Here is a 21,178-nt window from a genome sequence, read left to right as displayed (position 1 = left end):
ATAAAAAAAAAGAAAACAGAAGCGAAAATTCTGCAACATTCAGAAGCGCAGGTTTCGCTTCTGTTTTCTTTTTTTATGTTGCAGAATTGGCGCTTCTGTTTTCATTTTTTTTTTCCTTTCAAAAATCCGAGCGGGAACACAGGCAAAAAAAAAAAAAAATCGCACTTCAGTGGGGTGGCGCTGTGCTACCAAACCGGATGTGTGGGCCTGTCTGCGCTGATGACTGGACGGTGCGCACTATCCTGTTTCTAATGCTTGTGGCACGCGCTCCGCTGTTCGGCTTTCATTTGACGCTGATAGTACCCACCGAAAGATAGCAGTGCTAAATACATTCCAGAATGGATGTACCTTTGTACAGCATAAATAATCATCATTATTCGCAACTACTTTTTTTCCCTTTCACTAACGATTAATGTGGACTTTGGACTTTTTTCTAACACTATATAATAATGGGAACTACATCTTAATATGCAACGATGCATTTGGTGTGGTGTTGGAGTATCTGTTGGGCCTATGCCAGAAGTCAAGATTGAAATGTATTCTTCGCACTGGTGAACCATGTCACTATGAAGAAAGGAAAAGCCGAGAGCTTTACAAGCCTTCATCTGCACTCTCTTGTAGGCTGGCATCTTAGTACAGACATGCATCACTGGCCCGCTAATTTGGCCACTTGTGCTTGTAAAGGATCACGAAGGCTTGTAAAGGATCAAAAATCATTGCAACATAGTCAAACCTTGATATAGCGAAGTTGTATTTGCGGCGATAAACTTCGTTATATCGAGAATTGCGTTATATCGAGGTTTCGTTAATTCAATACAACTAAATCTGGGAAATAAAGATAGTTCGTTACATCGCGAACTTCGTTAAATCGAGGTTCGTTACATTGAGGTTTGACTGTACTTCGAGGAAAACTGAGAAGATGCTGCTCCACCAAAATGTAAACACAATCTGGCAGTGGCACTTGTTAAGCTGTTATCACAATAAACTGCGGTTCCTGTGCAGGCTGCCTTTTGTAACAGTGCCCACCCTTCACTTTACCTAATTCTGGTATTGTACAATTCAGAAAACGGAATGGATATAGCGTAATTGTGCACAGATTACACTCAGAAGCGCTTAGCAATGAAGCACCACGTTCTGCACAGCTGCACACAATACACTAGGACGTTGTTTTCCACATGTGGCCAGTCAGCAGCCACATTGCATGAAACACGTTTCATACAATGACTTAGACAGGAGGATGTGATGTAAAATGTTAAAAATGTGAAACATTTAACTTGACAAGACATACACACAGTACTTTCACCATCCATATTAATTCTCTTCTACAGAAAGTGTTGACAGCAAAATACATGATTTGTGCATAGCAAACTTTTTCCTGCCTATAAAAGACTCAACTCAAACATTTTTGGCTGCTCATAGCCTGGGAAAGCACTACACTGAATGACTGCTTTGTGCTTTCTGAAAGTAACCCCACACTTTAATCTACAGGAAATATTCTTACTGGGACATCATGTATGACATAAGCATCTAGTCTATTACAATGAAATCTGAATCTTTTAAATTTTCTTTTTGTTAGGTTACTGATAGTCACTTCAAACGTTAATGCCTGTGATGTTCTGGCACTACAGCCAAGTAAGAGAGCAGATCTTAAAAGCTGAATACACTAGCCTAGCTATATATGCCTGGCAGACTGCACTCCAAGGCCAAAGTGCTATGCAAACACAATGAGCACAAACATAAACACTCAAACTTTTTAAAATGTGATTTATGAAGTTTAACATCCCAAATAAAAACATGGGGCAACAAAGGACACCAGAGTGGTGGTATAATTTTTACTACCTGGACTCTTTAATGATTTTGCAAAGCTCTCTTATACTACAAGCATTTTGGCTTCTAAGTGTGAGGACAGTTCTGCTTTAAGACTACTACCAAAAAGAATGTGGGTGTCAGTGTCCTAACCAGACACTGATTAGGAAACTGACGTCACTATCAAGAGATGGTGCCTTCACTATGACAGAACTATCTATTTTAGCAATGGCCGACCAGCCTGAGGCATTGCAGTACATCCAACAACCTTTTCTGCGTTGTGCTTCCCATCTCTTGGTCTGAACATCTTTAGTTTCAAATACTTCATTCCTGGTGATTTGCACCTTTGAATCACTGTCATAATTTCTGCGAATTTTTTTTTTATAATGGAGTTAACTCGGGTGACCCTGTTCTCACGAACTCATTCTAGGTTATATGTGTGACAATTCTTGCATACCTGAAATCAAACACCTGCAATCCGTGCATGTGTACACACTGCAGGACACAGGCAAACTAAAAGAAATAATGTGAGACTACCACGTATAAGTTAATGTAGTCAAAGGCTTTAAATGGTTCAGCGGCCACCCTACCAATCAGTGGCATAGCCAGGGGCAGATGCACCAGTGTCGAGAGCACTCCCCGAATGTATGTTAATCCCTGTGAAAACGATAAGGAGGAAGCCATGAGCCGGCAAGAAATGCCCCGAAATCAACACCAGACTGAAAACACTCGTCAGAACTGAAGTACTCACTGTGCCACTGTTATAAATTATAGGCAAGGCATCATTAGTCCGAAACATGGCAGTATTATAGGAAGGATTAAATGCGAATAATGATATTCCAGTTAAGCAATAACGTCTTCTTCATTGACGCTCCTCTTGAGGAATAGTCCCGTGACAATATAGAACAAGTGGATTTGAGCGTTTCAGGCGATGCAAATGGGGCATGCGAGTGGTCTATTGAACTTCCCCTAAAAAAGGAAAAGAACAGGCCCCTCTGCGGGGCCTGTTAGGTACTGTAAATAAATGAAATGCCAGAATTGACACAAAGACAAACAGTCAAGGGTGAATTGGCAAGACTGAAAAACATTCCAACACTAATAGATGCCTTTGTCCTGTGGTGGACATGAAGAGACATGAAGAGAGTGATTGCGACCGATTGTCACCGGTCAAAATTTCACGGTGAAAGGGTGGAAAACTTGCTGGAGCCTGCTCATCAATTCTTTGTACTGTCACCTTTTGTCCCCTTTGTAGTTGTAATTAAAAGGGCCCCTGAAATGCGTTTTGTCAAAGCTGCATGCTTTTGAAGTCACCTCTAATCATTATGGTTGATTGGGCTGGGCTCGGTGCTGCATGTCTGACGCCCACAGCGCTTGGCCAATCGTGACAACTTTGCTTTATTTCGAGCCTCTGCGCTTGTGCTCTGTAGTTCCTCACAAGGAAACTTGCCAGTGGTGGCATGAAGCTTTCATATGGCAGAAAAAAATGAACAAAAGTGTTACGAAGCATGAAAACACAGCAGGAGGGGAAATATAAGGAGCGATTTGTGTGGCTCACCTGTTGACTTTCAAGCACTAATCGCATGCACTACCGTGCAAGTCTTATGCGTTACAGGTATCGTGCGTGCACTCGTGTTCCAATGATATGATTCTCCAAGAAACTGAAGAACTGCCTTCAACGTGCACTCGGACAAGAATGGTCTAACCACTGGAGAGGGGTGAAGCCTTGTTGCACCCTTATGTCTTTTTTGCTACATTCATTGAAAGAAGGATTGTTCAGAATAGTGAGCCATGTTTCAGGAATTCTGAGGCCTAATGACATACTGAGCGCTGTATAGCTACTCGGTTAATGAGAAAGCTAGCCAGCTGGGTCACACTCCCATCTTGTGCAGAAACTGCATTTCAGTCTCCTCTTTGTGCTGTCCCATTTAATGACACTGCCTCTTTTCTCTATGAATCAAACTCTTTAATAAGTGAAATATGAAAGCTGAGCAAACTTATTAAAAGCTATTGGCTGAAACCATAATGCAATGCAGATGCAGACTGAATAAGGTCAGTGAAAGACCAAAGCGCTTGCTTGGGTCTCTGCGAAGAATAGTCTCTCTGCCAGAAAAGTTTCGAATTGGGAAGAAAAGGGGAAGAAAAGTTTCGAATTGTTCATTGAAAGGCAGATAGTAGTGCCACATGCTACACATGGTTCAGCATCTGTTACTCGTCAGCAACCAGTAAGAGCAGATTATTAAATGCAGATCACTAAAGCTGGTCAGTGTGCTATCAATTCTGCAGTACTTTGGTTAACGAAACCAACTGTAAACGGTGTGCCCCCGGGCTATACAAGTAGTGTAACACCATAATTGCGTCTGCCCCTTTAGCCCTTTAGAAAGTTTGTGTTACTTCTCATCAAGCAACAGAAGTCGACTGCAAAGCCTACTTTACAAGAGCAGAGCTGTGCCCAGCCATGAACAGTATGAAGGGGAACGCAGAACTTTTATTCAAGTTCTGTGTCCTGTTCTGTGTCCTGCTGTTTCTTCACACTGTCCCCGTCTGTGTGCACTGTTACCCCCTCAAGATGCTTTACCAACTAGCCCACCAAGCCATCCTTGTGAACTTATTTTCAAGCAACTATTACTGGCGATGTATAGATTCAAACGTTACACGTGAATATGTGCCCCCTAGCATTTCTGTTGAACATTTAGTCCCATTGAACTACAGTTGAACCTCGTTATAACGAAGTCGGATCTGACATGAAAATACCTTCGTTATATCCGATATTCGCTATAAGCATATACATTTGCAATACACTGATCTTGGCAAGAAAATTTGTTTAGTTCATTATATCCAATAATTTGTTATATCCTTGTTCGTTATACCAAGGTTTGACTGTGTTCAGCATAGATTCTTAGACACTATGGCCTCTTGAATGCAAATTTCGTATTCTCTGTCATAATGTTCATGTTGGTACAGCTAGCATCATGTCAAGAATGTGATGGCAGGAACACTTGCTTGATGTAACACAGGGAAGAAAAAAACAAACTTGCCTATGCACATGTTTGCCTTAATGACATAAATATATGTGTTGCTCGCATGCGGGCCAAGTGCAATGTTAAGTGTTGACACATTATGCTTGTGCAAATTTTATTGCGCAGAACACACGCACACACAAGAAATTGTCACCTACATGCCTGCATACACCTCCCAAGTCCTAGGTGTTCTGGTGACATCCTTGGCTAAACAAAGCCGAAGTGCACAATGCTGACACATAATTTGGACAACCGAGAGACCACCAGTAAAGCAGGGCACTTTCTGTTGAGAGAATTAAGGTGTCCTGACATCAAGTGAAGATGGGAATTCAGTGGCAGAGAGTTTTTCAGCATCAAAGGGAGGCCTTTGATAATAACTGCTTGGAAATTGCACATCGAGATTTCCTTTTGGGACACATTTCATGGCAGACGTAACTGCAGAGAGCTTATTTCATGACTCCACAATAGCCTCTATTGCACATTAGTCAGCGCTGAAAACTGGGCAAGTTGAATATATTGCGAACTAGTGTCACATGTTATCAACACTAGAGTTGGAATTGACGATGCGAACTACACACAACGAATGCCGGAAGCAGCATTATTCTGGTGCAATTCGTGTCGTGCGTGCCATTTTAAGTGCTGGTGCATGTACCTCAAGCTCATACCCACGCCACCAGTTAGTAACTGCACTTCGAATACATGCACATTAACACTCCGAATTATAGCTGCACTATCACAACAGTCCCCGAAGAATGGGACACGGCCTGCTAATAACCATGGCCGGAATCGATGGTTGTGATCCATAGAAGCCTTGCACAGCCGAAATTATGGACTATATGCTTCATCGTCATATTGTCTGCGCGCTGTACGTGAAAGTCCCAAGTGCTTTGCGTCTGTCTGTCCCAAGCATTTTCGCTGTATTTTGGCTCTCCAGGCTTGAATCAATGCTCTGTACTGCCACTGTACATGAAAACGCAAGAAGCAATAAAAAAAAATATTCTGCCTCCGAAGGCTGCCTGGCTCAACTGTCTTCCACGCCATGCGTCAACCACAAATCGTTCACGATCTCTGTGAAACAGCTTAGCCTAACACATGTGAAGACACCCACCACTCGCCATGAAGCAGGTGCATGTGGCACAACGCTGCCGTGTCAGCCGTAGAAAGCACTTGAGGTAAAGAAATATTGACAACGGTGACAACAAAGTCATTTGCACTCTGCTTACCTTCACGCTTCTCTTAGCCACACTGTCGCAAGAGCTATGAAAAATTCACAAAAGAAGAAAGAGAAGGATGCCTGCCAGAAAGGTGTTGTGGAATCTCGTTGATACGGAGTACAGTGGAATCTCGTTGATACGATTCTGCATAATACGTTTATCGGGATAATACATTTCTTTTTCTTTTCCTGATAATACGGTTTGGTTGGATAATACGTTGGATGATACAATTTTCAGATTATATGCTTTAATTTCTGTTTCCCGTGGAGATCATATCAACGAGATTCCACTGTATTAGCAGATGCCTTGATTCCATACAAAAGTGTTGTTCACAAACGAAGCATCTAATATACTTATTATAGAACATTCTTTTGGTCAGCATCCTCTCTTAAAAAAAAGAATATGGGTTTACTAGCCAGCCAGACGAGAAGTCAGATCATTGCTTTGATTTCATAGCTATGAAGAGACGAGAGCCCTCAATTAAAATGGTGCCGGCATTGTTGTAGGGGTGGATAAAGACTTCGGAGCCTATTAGAGTGAAAGCATCAGCTAGTTCATTATTCATACGCGGGCACAAACAGCACTAAGGACACGAACAAAGATGAAGGCACTTAGAAGAAGGCACATTGAGCTGTGCTGTGCAACACGTCATTTTCTATGTGCCTCCAACTTTCTCTAAGCTCTCAGTCCTCTTCCTGCCTGAACTTTGAAGCTGGAAAACAAGTGGTTCTTACCATCACCTATAGCTTTCCCTACATCGTTTTCAGACTATCTCATTCAACCATGATTTCCAAGCATGACAACAATAGCAAACAACATTCTCAGCTAGAGATACACTTCTGACAGACACTTGCATTGCAAAGGTTGCAATATCACCTGGCTCTTTCATAATAGCATGTGAGAGGTGCAAACCAGTACACCATTATTGCCCTAAATCTCCAATAAAATGAGACCTAGTTAGTACCAGACTTCTGGAACATTGTGGTCTAGCACAATGACATCATTTGGCCTAACAAAGTGGTGAGCTGGGCCAGTTGGTACATGTTAGCAAATATAAAAAACCAGCGGTTGATACAAAAACTGCTGTGTGTCTGTACATTTGCCTTTCTTCTGCAGTAAATTTCAGTTGCTAGTCCAGCCTTGTGCCGTTGTTTTCTTCATTCTTTTTGCATGTTCAGCACTGGTTTTCCTATCTGCTATCATTTGGCCCGATTTCGCTAAGAGTTACTATTGGGTGCACAACAATTTCTGTCTTTCACTTTGCACGGCTAAGTCTACAAAAGATGCTGCCACGCTGAGCAGGCCTAAATGAGCACAGTCTTGCATTCCCTCAGTATTTCAAGCCGTTTATTAAACACAAGCATATAGGTACGTAATATTGCACTCACCGAAATTACACTCACACTTGTTGCTCAAGAAATAAAGGATGCTTGATACAACACTCAAAATATGCATGCACTAATGTCAACACATTTGTGTGCGTTCCAATCATGCTCCAACATAAATTGAGCACAGTGTGGAAGATGTTGCCAAGATAAAGAATGACAAACACAGTTTATCTATTTATTTGTAATTCTAGTGTTTTACGTGTGAAAATCATGATTTGATTATGAGGCACGCCGTAGTGGGGGACTCCGGGTTAATTTTGACCACCTTGGGTTTTTTAACGTGCACCCAATGCATGGTACACGGTTGTTTCTGCATTTCACCCCCATCGAAATGTGGCTGCCGTGGCTGGGATTCGATCCCGCGACCTCGGACTACAAACACAGTCTTCGACACTGCTCATTTTATGCCACGAGTTACCAATTTGCCCGAAACTTTTATCCATGCTCAATCGGTTGTCGTTAAGGGCATGGTATTAAAGAATGACACACATGCCAGTGCTATTTACACACGCAGCTCCACTTCACAGTAGCAAAAACAGATTGCCAGGAAGGCCTAAATACCACTCCATGTCTTGAAAATTCTGCAAGGAATGTGTCAGTGTCCAGAATCACTGTGCAGAGGATTTTAACAACTTCTAAGAATTTACATTACTGGGCTCGGCACAGTCACTTTATATAGCAGTGCACCGGGGAAGAAAGAAGTAGGACATTGTGTGTTCAGTGAAGCAGCAAGTAGGGGCGGGGCATCAGTAAACGGTTCACAGAATTACCCTGGAAACTTTGAAAAGCCATCTGGGAGCATTGTCACTACAAGGTCAACACTGTTGAATGTAAAAGAGTTTTGCATAGTGCATTTGAAGCCAGAGTTGTGAGTGAAGAAAACACTTAATTTTTGGAACAAATTTGAACTATAAGGAGCTACAGGGCAGCCATGTGGCCGCACAATCTTAATAAGCACTGATCACCATATAATAACACATAAGCTCATAATATGCAAATTGAGGCTTACTGATGACTAGTGTTGGGATTCCCGGGACATGTCCCGTTTTCGAAAAATGTCCCGATAGATAACAGTGTCAGCTACAAAGAGACATCTACGAAACAGATTGCACCTTGCGTTCAGCAACTTTGTTGTCCCGAATTGTCCCAAATTCACATTGGATGTCCCGCAAAATTACAAGTTGCCCCTGTTGTCCAGATATTGTATATATATGTACATTGAGCACAGTTGCGTTTGTATATCCCATATACGAGAAACAAAAGCAGCATTTAATTCTCTGTGTTCCTTAAAGCCAACTTCCTAACTCCTAGCATTCTTACGAGCAGCCATGTACTGTGCAGAAAACCACCGCAAGAAATCAAACTTTGTGAAAGAAATATCGAACTTGACAACTGCTGCCACGAAGACACTGCAAGAAAGCCTAACCAGCCGCACTCTTCCCAGTGAATTACACAACATTGAGTTGTACGAATTTCTACCGCATGCAACCGCGAAACAGGCCTTGATGTAGAGGCACAGCTTTAAATTTTGAATTCTGCAGCAGCAAAGTTGGACATCCTGCTAAAGAAAAGCTTTCCAAGTCACACGAGAAAAAACCCCAACAATGAGGGTGTGAATTTGCGAGAACAGCGAATTGCAATTACAACGAGGGCGCAAAGCGAGCTCCCAGGTTTTCACCTCTTGTTTCTGTAGAAGTAGAGAGACCATTTCTCCAACTTCAAGAATCTCGACAAAGAAAACACAGACTGAGTGAGCAGATGCTTGAGATGTTCCTAACAATTTCCTTCAATGGTAGAGACCAAAGCTGCATGTGTTTTTGGCTGGCAGAGCACGATATACGTTTTAATACGTACCAAAAAAAAAACAAAAAAAAAACAAGGTGAACCTATTCAGTGGTCCAGGCATTGTCCAGGAACTTGCCCTAATTTTATGTGTGTTTTCTGTCCTGATTTTAGTGACATTCCTGTTCATGTTATCCCAACTCTACTGATGATTAAGTCCATTGTAGATCCTTATTGGGCCAAGAATAAGCTAAAAAATTAAATCAGAAGAAGCGAAAAAACAAAAAAGATATACAATTGAATAATACCATCATGCCCCCAAACCAAGGCACCCCATAAAAACATTTAAAATAAACAACACAGGTTTGATCAAAAGTGTCCTTAAGTAGGAAGACATGCCTTTTATTGTACTGGCACTTCGGATGGTTGTTGCCACTTTATGCAGGAAAGGCTAAATTTACACCACAGGGACAGATAACCATACTGACACTTAATGGCAGCCCGAAATGATTTGTGCTGTATCACACGCATACAAAAAGATTTCTCTGCACAACAGCTGCACCTGCACCATGGAAGAGGGTTCGAACATTATATACTGCAAAATTACAGTGGGGAGTAACTGAGCCCAGCAAAATGGTAGGAATGCTTCTAGGAACAAAGTGTGCCATCAAAGTCTGCTCAGGCTGTTGGGTAGCCGATGCCAACGCTGTGTCCAACATGCTCGTCCATAGTGAGGGCATTGACAAGGATTTCAGCCAGGTCGAACTTGGAGATGGCCCTGCCAACCGGAGCGTCATTCACCATCTTGTAGCCACCACGTGCCGGTTCATCTGTAAGCGTGCAGATGTGCATCCCAAGCTGTTTACGAATGTCGTTACTATGTTAGGGAGAGCTGTAACTCACTGGACACGAAGTAGTTTGTAGTACTGCAAAATGTATAACAGTTTCTTGGAGGAATGAAATTAAATGGAATTGCAAGTAAGTAAACGGGGTTAAGTGGCGCAAAATCGACCAAGGCTATGTGGCAATTAAATGGAATTCATCACAAAACTGATGACAGCATTTTCAAGGACTAAAAGCAACAGTATCTCTGAGAGTTTAAAAAAAAAATGCTGCCCTCGACAATGCAGAAGGTTTATTTTATTGCGCAAAGATAAAAAAAAAAAAAGACTGCAATCGAACGACCACTAGCACTCACTAAGCTCCTGACCATATTGAATTTGCTTGCCTGTTGAATTGCACCAAATTTCTGGCCAGATATTCAAACAAAATAAATTGAGCATCCAAAAAAATTAAATTAAACGAGTTTATAACCATTTCATTAGATTTTAGAGTTTTTCAGTGACTTGAATCTTCACTACAAGATGATCGAGAAATGGTGCCACCATCCCGTCCGATGCTTCATGCTGGCCGAGCGCTCTGTATAAATCCTCCACTTTTTCCATCTCTATAGCCGTCCTCTTCTGTCTACACACTCTATATTCCTATATCTTTATGTAGCCACACCTATTCTTGTAAACCAGTGCTTAATAGACCCAGTCAGCCCTCGTTTACTAAACGTCCAATGTGTTATTGCCCAGTAAAGGAGACAATGAAACACCGAAGATGGCATTTCTGTATATAAGGGTTTTCAAATGCAACAATGAACCCTATTATAGCCATCGTGTATCTGATCGCACACATTCAGGCCAGCAACATAGCTGGGGAAAGGTTGTTCAATGTCAGAATGCTCCATAAAATTACGTACTGCCTGTGCAACTGATTCAAAAACAAGCCATCCTATACTGTTGGGTCATATTTGCATGAATATAGGTACAATGTGTCCGTAGATATAACGTCTGGCGGGAAACTGTCAACAACTAAGAAAATAAATGTTGAAGTACAGTGTCTTTAACATCAACAGTAACGCAGCAACAGTAATTTGACCTGAGATGTTTGAGATAGCATGATGCACTACGGTTTTTAGAGTGTCTGCACCTTCAAAGTGCATTTTACTACATAGCCAAGCAGCCTTAACATGCTTTTAAGATTCAACAGATTTTTTTAGTTGTAAGGTATGTTTTCTGCTAGATAAACCAGTTTCACTCAGCTGAAAACTTCCTGTATTAGCACATTTCCAAAGCTCATATGAGAACTGTGCTAAACTTACAAAAATTTGTCATACATACTTCAGCAAGTAAAGGAAAGCATGATAAGCTAGTACATAAATCTACAATTCGTCCAAAGCGGGCTAACCTGTCACTTCCATGGGAACACAGGTAAATCTTTGTTGCTGTAACGATGATGTACAGTTGGCAATAAATGTTTTCAGATAGCAGGATCTGAGAAAAAGCTGAACAGTAATTCCACCACAGCCTGGTATTTGGATTTCCGGCTTGTGATAGTTATATGCAAACAAGGTTGAGCATTGTGCTAGTTGGTGCTGCATAATCAATGTTCTCCCTGTGCATTAGACGAGGACAGCATAATGGACACACCGAGTGCTGGACTAACAACTGAACTTTTTTTTCCCGAGTGCAGGCTCGAATGCACCTTGCGCCAGGAACACAGAAAAAAAAACAATAACAGAAGCAAGGCACATAAAAGTGCAATCTGTAGAAAACATCCTGCCGCATGTGCGACCTATTTTGCAATAGGAAATTGCCCTCCTTTTTTGATCAACAGAGAAGCCACGAAGACGCACTTGTAACCCCATTTCAAAGTTTAATGTACTTATGTGAGTTATTGTGCCAAGTGTCTGTTTCCCTTCCCTTTCACAATTGATGCGCTTGATCACTAAGAGGCCGGCAGTCACAATCACAGCAATGCACACCAAGGTGTCCATTAACCAACCCTTTCTGCATTAACCTACGCTCTCAAAGACGTTCATTCAGGCACTGTCCAATCTGACCTACATAGTCATTCTTGCAGAATAATGAATAAAGTAATTTAGGCCTTCTCCACATGGCACGAACTTCTCTTTAAGCTTGGTGATGCAACTTCGTCTAGGACCTGAGGTAGCATTAACCTGACGGCACATTTTTTCAGAGTTTTTCAGGTGCCGAAAATGTGAATTTCACACCAACTAGTTTATTAATGCGTTGGCATAATGCTCAACTTTCGTGAACTTATTGTCCAGTATAGTGGACCTTTTTCAATGCGGTCAAGTTGAACCTTGCTGTCTCGTGTCGGTGATTTGTGTTATGGCCTGTTGTGCAAGACAGGTCTTTTGCCCTTTGAGTTTCTCATTAAATGCTTCTTCTAAAGATCCATCACTTTCTTCTCTTGTGTCCTGCCTTCTTGGGGCCATGGAACACAAATCTGCAATATCCTACAGTCTCCATTGGGAGCAACAAGCACGTTTCTTCAAAGAGTACCTTTTTCTTTGACTTCACTTGAACTCAGATGCAGGGGTGCCGTCAATCAGCTGTTGGACACAGTATACCAGAGTAGTGAACCGCATGACGGATTTCCTTTAGGAAATGCATGGCTGCCCTGTCTCAGGGCCTTACTACCCAAGAGAGTGGCATGCTGCAAGACACCAGTGCAGGTTATTATTGCCTATGTGCAACTCCTCGAAAGGGTTGTCCTGAACCTGGGATGCGGGTGAATGCCATTGTCTATTGCAACATAAGCGACATGTGCGACGGAATGTTTTCTGCAGCTTCCTGCGTCTCGCTTCTGTTGTCGTTTCCTGTCTGCCTGCAAAGTGCATTTTACCTGGCCACAGGAAAGTAAAGTTCAGCTCGTAGTTCAGCGCTGTGTGTGTGCTCTTGCTGTTGTCCGTGGCTAATGCGCTCTGAAAACAATTATGCATCAAAGAACATGTTATACACACTGTGGTTTTACTGGCTATGACCACAAGCTGCTCATAAATTTAACGTTTTCTCGGGCGCTGCAGTCTGTAAACTTTCGATGCCAAATATACACCATCTATAGTTGCTCCTTGTACCATTTTAGCACCTAATAATATCATTAACAACAACAATTTGCTTTTTCAGCACAATTATAGACAGGACACTAGAATTTTTCTTTGGCAGCAAATAAAGATTTAAAGCTCATCAAATTAACCGCTATTCCTTTTCATTTTTCTCAAGAGCTAGAGCTTGAATTTCTTAGAACAACAGGCTGCTTTTAGCACACCATTTACGATCCAGTCCACTCCACTCAAACTGGTGCATTTCCTAACAATTTGCACACAGCCACTCAGCGAGAGCGCTAATGTGTGTGCACATAATGCTCACACTGGCAGCAGAATGTAGAACGCTGCCCATGCTCTGCTACAAAGCCGACTAAAGGAAGCGTGAGGGTGCATCCACTTTGTTCCTCTGTCATCTTACAGCCCAGCCGACTGCAGGTCGCTGGCGTCTCTGGCAAACACGCTTGTTAAAAAAAGCAAGATCGATAGTTCTCTACAGCCACTTGAGCACGTGAAATGTGAGCAAAGTTGTGGGTGAGCGATGCTCTGATAAAGATGTCTGATAGCACTAGAGAAATATGAACGAGTCTCAAATGCAGTTGAACCTCAGAGCTCAGAGGCGTACCTTGCTTAGTTTTTTTCCGGTGACCGCTTTTCACCAGCTAACCAGTGTTACAAACTTATCGCTCGGCACAAGATGCGCCTTCCTGTGCCGGGTCATTTTTGAATGTTGTTGATGATCCTATAGCGACAGAATCTGTCTGATTAGATTGCGTGCACGATGCGAATAGTGGTGTACATTTTGGAATGTATGCAAGCACCAGCGATTACCCTAATGTACAATGAGTCATGTATAAATGGTCAACGGACTTGACCGTAGACCATACTTTCGATGACAAACTGTGCTTACCGCTCTCATTGTTCTTTGAGTGTCTCTTGTGTTTTTTTAAGGCCCAAGTTTGCCCAAAAAGGGTTTGTAGATTCATGACTCACAATTGTGGCAGTCTTCTTTTTCACCATCACCACAACACGAAAATATCACAAATATACACGTAACGAATTATTGAACATAACAAAAGTAAAGCTAAAATGTTTCTTGCTGATTTCAGCATGTGGTGGTGGTGGTGCTGAATTGTAGCAACAGGCGGGTTTAGCCTGGTGATCAAGGTTGGCAATTACTCCGCCTGAGCGTCTCTTACAATATTGCTGAAGGGTTTCACCATATGTCCATCAAACCAGTCTCTCTTAAGAATTCCATAAGGAGACGTGATGTTTCTGTGCGGGCTATAACTGATCCCTCGGGAAATACAAGATGTTGCAGGCACGCATGCGGAAGGTCCTTTTTTTTGTAGATTCTCCAGGACAGCATCCCTTTCAACTTGGAATTTCGGGCACGACCACAGAAAGCGTTCAATATCTCCTGTCTCCAAAAAAATTAAGTTATAGGGTTTTACGTGCCAAAACCACGATCTGATTATGAGGCACACCGTAGTGGGGGACTTCGGAAATTTGGACCACCTGGGGTTCTTTAACGTGCACCTAAATCTAAGTACACGGGTGTTTTCGCATTTCGCCCCCATCGAAATATCTCCTGTCTCGTCACATGCCGTACAGTTCTGAGAATTGATTCGTCCTGTGTTAAATAACCAGGCCGGTGTACTAGCAGATCCTGTCCTGATTCGACATAAAAGTGAGGCTTCCTCTTGATGAAATCTCTTGGTTACACATGTCACAAGTACTATCTACTTATAATGAATACCAGATGTAATGAAGATATTTTTGTGTCTGATGTGACTTCATTATAAGGTGGTTCAGCTGTTGCAATAGTGTTCATTTTCAAAGTGATAGAAACCTACTCTTTCTTAGAGTCTACATCCCACTGCAAGGACTACAGGATGCATTTACCTGCAATGTGGGGTGGAAAGATGGCGACCCACTCGCGGTCACAAGCCTTTAGCGCTTCGTACATGCGCTCATGGTCCTCTGTCAATGGTATGAACTTTGGCGGCACCTTGGCGCGTTCCCAAAACAGGAAGGCTGCATGACATGACAATGAATTAAACATTAGGCAATCAAAAAAAAAAAAAAACAAGCCATATACAGAAGAAAAGCACTTTGATGCCCTTCATCACACATGGAACTCCAGGAGGTCTCAATTTATACTTCGACAATGGGACCTCCCGTACATTTTGACCTGTAAAATACTGACACGTATACATCTTTATCTTTCACCGGTGGCCGCTTTCCACCGGCTAACAAATGTTAAACGTTATCGCTCGGCGCAGGACGCGCCTGTGTCGGAGGTTTCTAGAACGTTATCGATGCTTCTTTCCGTTGCCTGTTTTCACAGACGCTTATGTTATCTGATTGTGTGACCGATGCGAATTGTCTACAACTTTCTGGAAGACACGCGGGCATCAGGGATTAATCTGGAACCTTCGATGACTCTGGTATAAAAGCCGACGCGTTTCGCCGCTGATCAGATTCCGACGATCGCCGACTGTGTTCGCCGCTATCGTTGCGCTTCAAGTGTAACTTGCTTTTGTGGGCACAGGTTCGCCCAATAAAGAATCAGTTTCGTCATTCCCAGTTTTACGACTGTTTGCTTCATCGTCACTACTACGTGACATCTGGTGGAGGTGCTTTTATGTCCTTGTACCGGACCCCCCCGTCCAGCCGTGAGCCAAGCCCACACCGTCTAGAAGACGTCGACGCCTACCCCGACCAGCGAGCTAGTCGCAGGCTACTGAACCTGCCACCGGAGTACGAACCCCTACCTGAGAAGACCAAGAGGACAAAAGTCATGACCTCGGCATCAGCTACCATGACAGCCCCTGTGCCAACATCTGCGGTCGTGATGCAACAATCCAGGGAGCCGCCGACTTTCCGCGGTTCGCCATGTGAAGACGCCGAAAGCTGGCTGGAGGCATACGACCGGGTCGCTACGTTCAACAAGTGGGACTGCGACGAAAAGCTGCGCCATGTTTACTTCTCTCTTGAAGACGGCGCCAGAACCTGGTTCGAGAATAGGGAACGTTCACTAACAACCTGGGACCTCTTCCGAGCCGCCTTCCTGGACACCTTCACGAGCGTCGTCCGTAAAGAAAGAGCTGCAGCCTTGCTGGAAAACCGTGTACAGCTCCCGAATGAGAGCATCGGTATGTACACTGAAGAAATGACTCGATTGTTCCGGCACGCCGATCCAGCTATGCCCGAAGACAAGAAAGTTCGCTTGCTCATGCGGGGAGTTAAGCAGGAGCTATTCGCCGGACTGGTACGGAATCCACCAACAACAGTCCAAGACTTTCTCTCGGAGGCTACGACGATCGAGAAAGCACTGGACATGCGCAACCGGCAATATAATCGCCGTTCGACGCCACACTACGTCGAAGTCCAAGGACTTTCCGACGACCTACGAGACACCATCAGGGCGATAGTACGCGAAGAGCTGCAGAAGTTGCTACCGTCGTCGCAGCCTCAAGTTGCTTCCATCGCCGATATCGTGCGGGAGGAAATCCAGCAATCGCTAGGACTTCCCGAATCGCCGCAACCCGAGCCGGAAGCGCTGACCTACGCCGCCGTCGCCCGTCGTCAAGGCCCCCCTCCGCGCTCGCGCCAGGGCCCCGTAACGCCGCAGTTCCGACGTCCACCACCGCCGCCGCCAGCACGCCCGCCCGTCGCCCAGCGCAGCTACCAGAGGAAGACGGACATTTGGCGCGCCCCCGACCACCGCCCGCTCTGCTATCACTGCGGGGAAGCCGGCCATGTCTACCGCCGATGCCCATACCGCGAGATGGGCCTACGAGGGTTCGCCGTCAACGCGCCGCGTCCAGTGCGGGGTGAACGACCGCGCGACATTGCCGACTACCTCGCCGGAGCCCAGTGGCAACCCCGACGACCCTCACGCTCGCCGTCACCAGGCCGCTACATCTCGCCGCATCGTCATCAGTACACCGGTCCCACCCGGGGCCGATCTCCCAGCCCTTACCGGGGAAACTAAAGGCAGCAACCGATGGAGGTGCGGTTGCTGTACGACGCAATGCCGAAGATCCTCCGCCGACGACGACGACGATTCGCGAATCATTACGACGAGATACCAGCACGCCGCCTAGCAACAGCCTTGACAGCACTTCGCCGCCGCAAGAAGACCGGCCGACGCGACGTAGCAGCAGCGGAGCAAGCCGACGCAGCCGTGATCAGACGCCACGACTTAACCGTAATGCTAGACGACGGTCTACCGACTTAGACGTGCTCATCGACGGTCATAACGTCACCGCTCTCGTCGACACTGGAGCCGACTATTCCGTCTTCAGTGGCGCGTTCGCCGCCAAGTTAAAGAAGGTGAAGACGGCCTGGCAAGGATCTGATATCCGGACAGCTGGAGGCCACCTAATAACGCCGGCTGGAATCTGCACAGCCCGAGTCACGGTAAACAACCGCACTTACCCGGCGAGCTTCGTAATCCTGCAGCACTGCTCCAGGGATGTCATCCTAGGCATGGACTTTCTAAACCAATACGGTGCAGTCATCGACTTAAGATCCAGGTCGATAACGCTTTCAACGCACAACGCGCTACCACCGAATACAAGCATAAGTTACCATGCCTTGAATGTGCTTGAAGAACAAGTCACCATTCCGCCTCGCTCCAGCGTAATGATTTCCGTCGGTACCGAAGTGCCTGCAGACATGGAGGGCATCATCGAGGGCGATCATCACCTACTGCTCGACCGTGAAATTTGCGTCGCTAGAGGCATAGCTGAGCTACGTGCAGGGAAAGCAAGGGTGATGCTCACGAACTTCAGCCCTGAATACAAGCACATTAACAAAGGCACCACGGTCGCCTACATCGACGAAATAGTACAAGCCAGTAGTGCTTTCGCCTTCACGGATTCCAGTGCACCTGCAACGACGACTATAATACCTGAGCCAACTTTCGACGTCAATCAGAACCTTCCCAGGCATGAGAAAGAACAACTAAAAGCTCTGCTCCTGCAATACAAGGACTGCTTCTCGTCGTCGTCAAAAGTTCGACAAACCCCTGTCGCCAAGCACCGCATCATCACCGACGAAAATGTCCGCCCACTCCGTCAGAGCCCGTACCGAGTTTCGGCGCGCGAACGTGAAGCCATAAGGCACCAAGTCGACGAAATGCTACGCGACGACATCATCCAGCCGTCCAAGAGTCCGTGGGCGTCCCCCGTGGTGTTAGTGAAGAAGAAGGATGGAACCCTACGTTTCTGCGTCGATTATCGTCGCCTCAACAAGATCACGAAGAAGGACGTATACCCCCTCCCACGGATTGACGACGCGTTGGATCGACTCTACAACGCAAAGTATTTTTCGTCGATGGACCTCAAAACCGGCTACTGGCAAATTGAAGTCGACGAGAGGGACCGGGAGAAGACTGCCTTTATAACACCAGACGGACTGTTCCAGTTCAAGGTCATGCCGTTTGGTCTTTGCTCGGCACCTGCGACTTTCCAACGCGTCATGGATACAGTACTGGCAGGCTTGAAATGGCAGACTTGCCTTGTCTATTTGGACGACGTCGTTGTGTTTGCCTCAAGCTTCGAAGAACACCTGCGGCGCCTTGAAACAGTTCTTCAAGCAATCAAAACCTCCGGACTCACGTTAAAGCCAGAGAAGTGCCGCTTCGCATATGAGGAGCTCTTGTTTTTGGGCCACGTAATCAACAAGTCTGGAGTGCGCCCCGACCCTCAGAAAACTGCGGCCATCTCCAACTTTCCTCCGCCCGCTGACAAGAAGGCAGTGCGTAGATTTCTTGGACTGTGCGCCTATTACAGGCGCTTCGTCAAGAATTTTTCACGGATCGCTGAGCCACTGACGTATCTCACGAAGGCCGACGTCGAGTTCAAGTGGGAGACGCCGCAAATCGAAGCATTTGAAGAACTGAAGCGACGCCTGCAATCGCCGCCAATACTTGCGCATTTCGACGAAAACGCCGATACTGAAGTCCACACCGACGCAAGCAGCGTAGGACTCGGCGCCGTTCTTGTGCAGAGGACTGACGGACTAGAAAGGGTTGTAAGTTACGCTAGCCGGTCGCTATCGAAGGCGGAATCAAATTATTCCACAACAGAAAAGGAGTGCCTCGCCATCATCTGGGCTACATCAAAGTTTCGCCCCTACCTCTATGGCAGGCCCTTTAAAGTCGTGAGCGACCACCACGCCTTGTGTTGGCTAGCTAACTTGAAGGATCCTTCAGGTCGCCTCGCACGATGGAGTCTGAGACTTCAAGCATTCGACATCACCGTCGTTTACAAGTCCGGGCGAAAGCACTCTGACGCCGACTGCTTGTCTCGCGCCCCCGTCGAACCGCCGCCACATGACGACCCGGATGACGACACTTTCTTGGGACCCATCAGTGCCGACGAATTCGCCGAACAACAGCGAGCCGACCCGGAACTAAGGAGCCTTGTAGACTACCTGGAAGGCAAGACCGTCATTGTGCCGAAGGTGTTCAGGCGAGGATTGGCGTCGTTTTTCTTGCAAAACGACATTCTTCTAAAGAAGAACTTCTCGCCTCTCCGAGCCAACTACCTCCTCGTGGTACCCTCAGCATTGCGTCCAGAGGTTCTGCAAGCTCTCCATGACGACCCAACGGCTGGACACCTCGGCTTTTCCCGCACGCTCGCGAGGATACAAGAAAAATACTACTGGCCTCGCCTCTCTGCCGACGTCGCCCATTACGTAAGGACATGCCGAGACTGTCAGCGACGCAAAACACCGCCGACAAGGCCAGCCGGACTTCTACAGCCGATCGAGCCACCTCGCCGACCGTTCCAGCAGATCGGGATGGACTTACTGGGGCCTTTTCCGACGTCGACGTCCGGGAATAAATGGATCGTCGTAGCTACGGACTACCTCACCCGCTACGCCGAAACAAAAGCCTTGCCCAAAGGCAGTGCCGCCGAGGTAGCCCGATTTTTTTGTTGAGAACATCCTCCTGCGTCACGGTGCCCCAGAAGTCCTCATCACCGACAGAGGTACGGCATTCACGGCTGAACTAACTCAAGCCATCCTGCGATACAGCCAGACAAGCCATCGCCGCACCACCGCCTACCACCCGCAGACGAATGGCCTCACCGAGCGCCTAAATAAGACCATCGCCGACATGCTGGCAATGTACGTCGACGTCGAACACAAGACGTGGGATGCCATCCTTCCGTACGTGACCTTCGCATACAACACGGCCATGCAAGAAACGACGCACATGGCGCCGTTCAACCTGGTCTACGGAAGGAACCCGGCAACGACGCTTGACGCCATGCTACCGGACGTCACCGACGAAGAAAATCTCGACGTTGCCACCTATTTGCAGCGTGCCGAAGAAGGTCGACAGCTCGCCCGCTTGCGCATCAAGAACCAGCAGAGGACCGACAGCCGACACTACAATCTTCGACGACGCAACGTCGAGTACCAGCCCGGCGACCGTGTTTGGGTCTGGACTCCGATACGCCGACGAGGACTTAGCGAGAAACTGTTGCGTCGCTATTTCGGACCATATAAGATAATCCGACGTATTGGCGCACTGGACTATGAGGTCGTGCCAGACGGCATTTCGCAATCACAGCGGCGCCGGGCACGACCTGAAGTCATCCATGTGGTGCGTCTTAAACCTTTCTACGCCCGCTGACGACATTAGGTACTTTGTTACTTTGTTATTGTTTTTTTTTGTTGTTTATAACGCATTGTTTTGTTTTCGCTTTCGTGCTTGTAGCATCGGGACGATGCTTTTTAAGGGGAGGGTATTGACACGTATACATCTTTATCTTTCACCGGTGGCCGCTTTCCACCGGCTAACAAATGTTAAACGTTATCGCTCGGCGCAGGACGCGCCTGTGTCGGAGGTTTCTAGAACGTTATCGATGCTTCTTTCCGTTGCCTGTTTTCACAGACGCTTATGTTATCTGATTGTGTGACCGATGCGAATTGTCTACAACTTTCTGGAAGACACGCGGGCATCAGGGATTAATCTGGAACCTTCGATGACTCTGGTATAAAAGCCGACGCGTTTCGCCGCTGATCAGATTCCGACGATCGCCGACTGTG

At 45.8% G+C, this 21,178-nt stretch overlaps 1 protein-coding gene across 1 annotated transcript in view; it reads right to left on the bottom strand.

The window, feature by feature from the left end:
- Nucleotides 1-7,406: 7,406 nt before the first annotated feature.
- The window catches only part of LOC119458384 (flavin reductase (NADPH)), a 33,778-nt gene continuing 20,006 nt past the window's right edge, over nt 7,407-21,178 (bottom strand). Inside the window, exons 4-5 of the mRNA XM_037720228.2 lie at nt 15,011-15,142; nt 7,407-10,037 (exon numbers count right to left, since the gene is read on the bottom strand). Of these exons, the coding sequence (XP_037576156.1) occupies nt 9,886-10,037; nt 15,011-15,142 (284 nt within the window). The 3' untranslated portion in view covers nt 7,407-9,885. The remainder of the gene's footprint in view (nt 10,038-15,010; nt 15,143-21,178) is intronic.

This window comes from Dermacentor silvarum, chromosome 7 (genome assembly GCF_013339745.2).
Source record: "Dermacentor silvarum isolate Dsil-2018 chromosome 7, BIME_Dsil_1.4, whole genome shotgun sequence".
Lineage (NCBI taxonomy): Eukaryota > Metazoa > Arthropoda > Arachnida > Ixodida > Ixodidae > Dermacentor > Dermacentor silvarum.
Note: the sequence above shows the minus strand (reverse complement) of the source record. Positions and strands in the feature narration are given on the sequence as shown.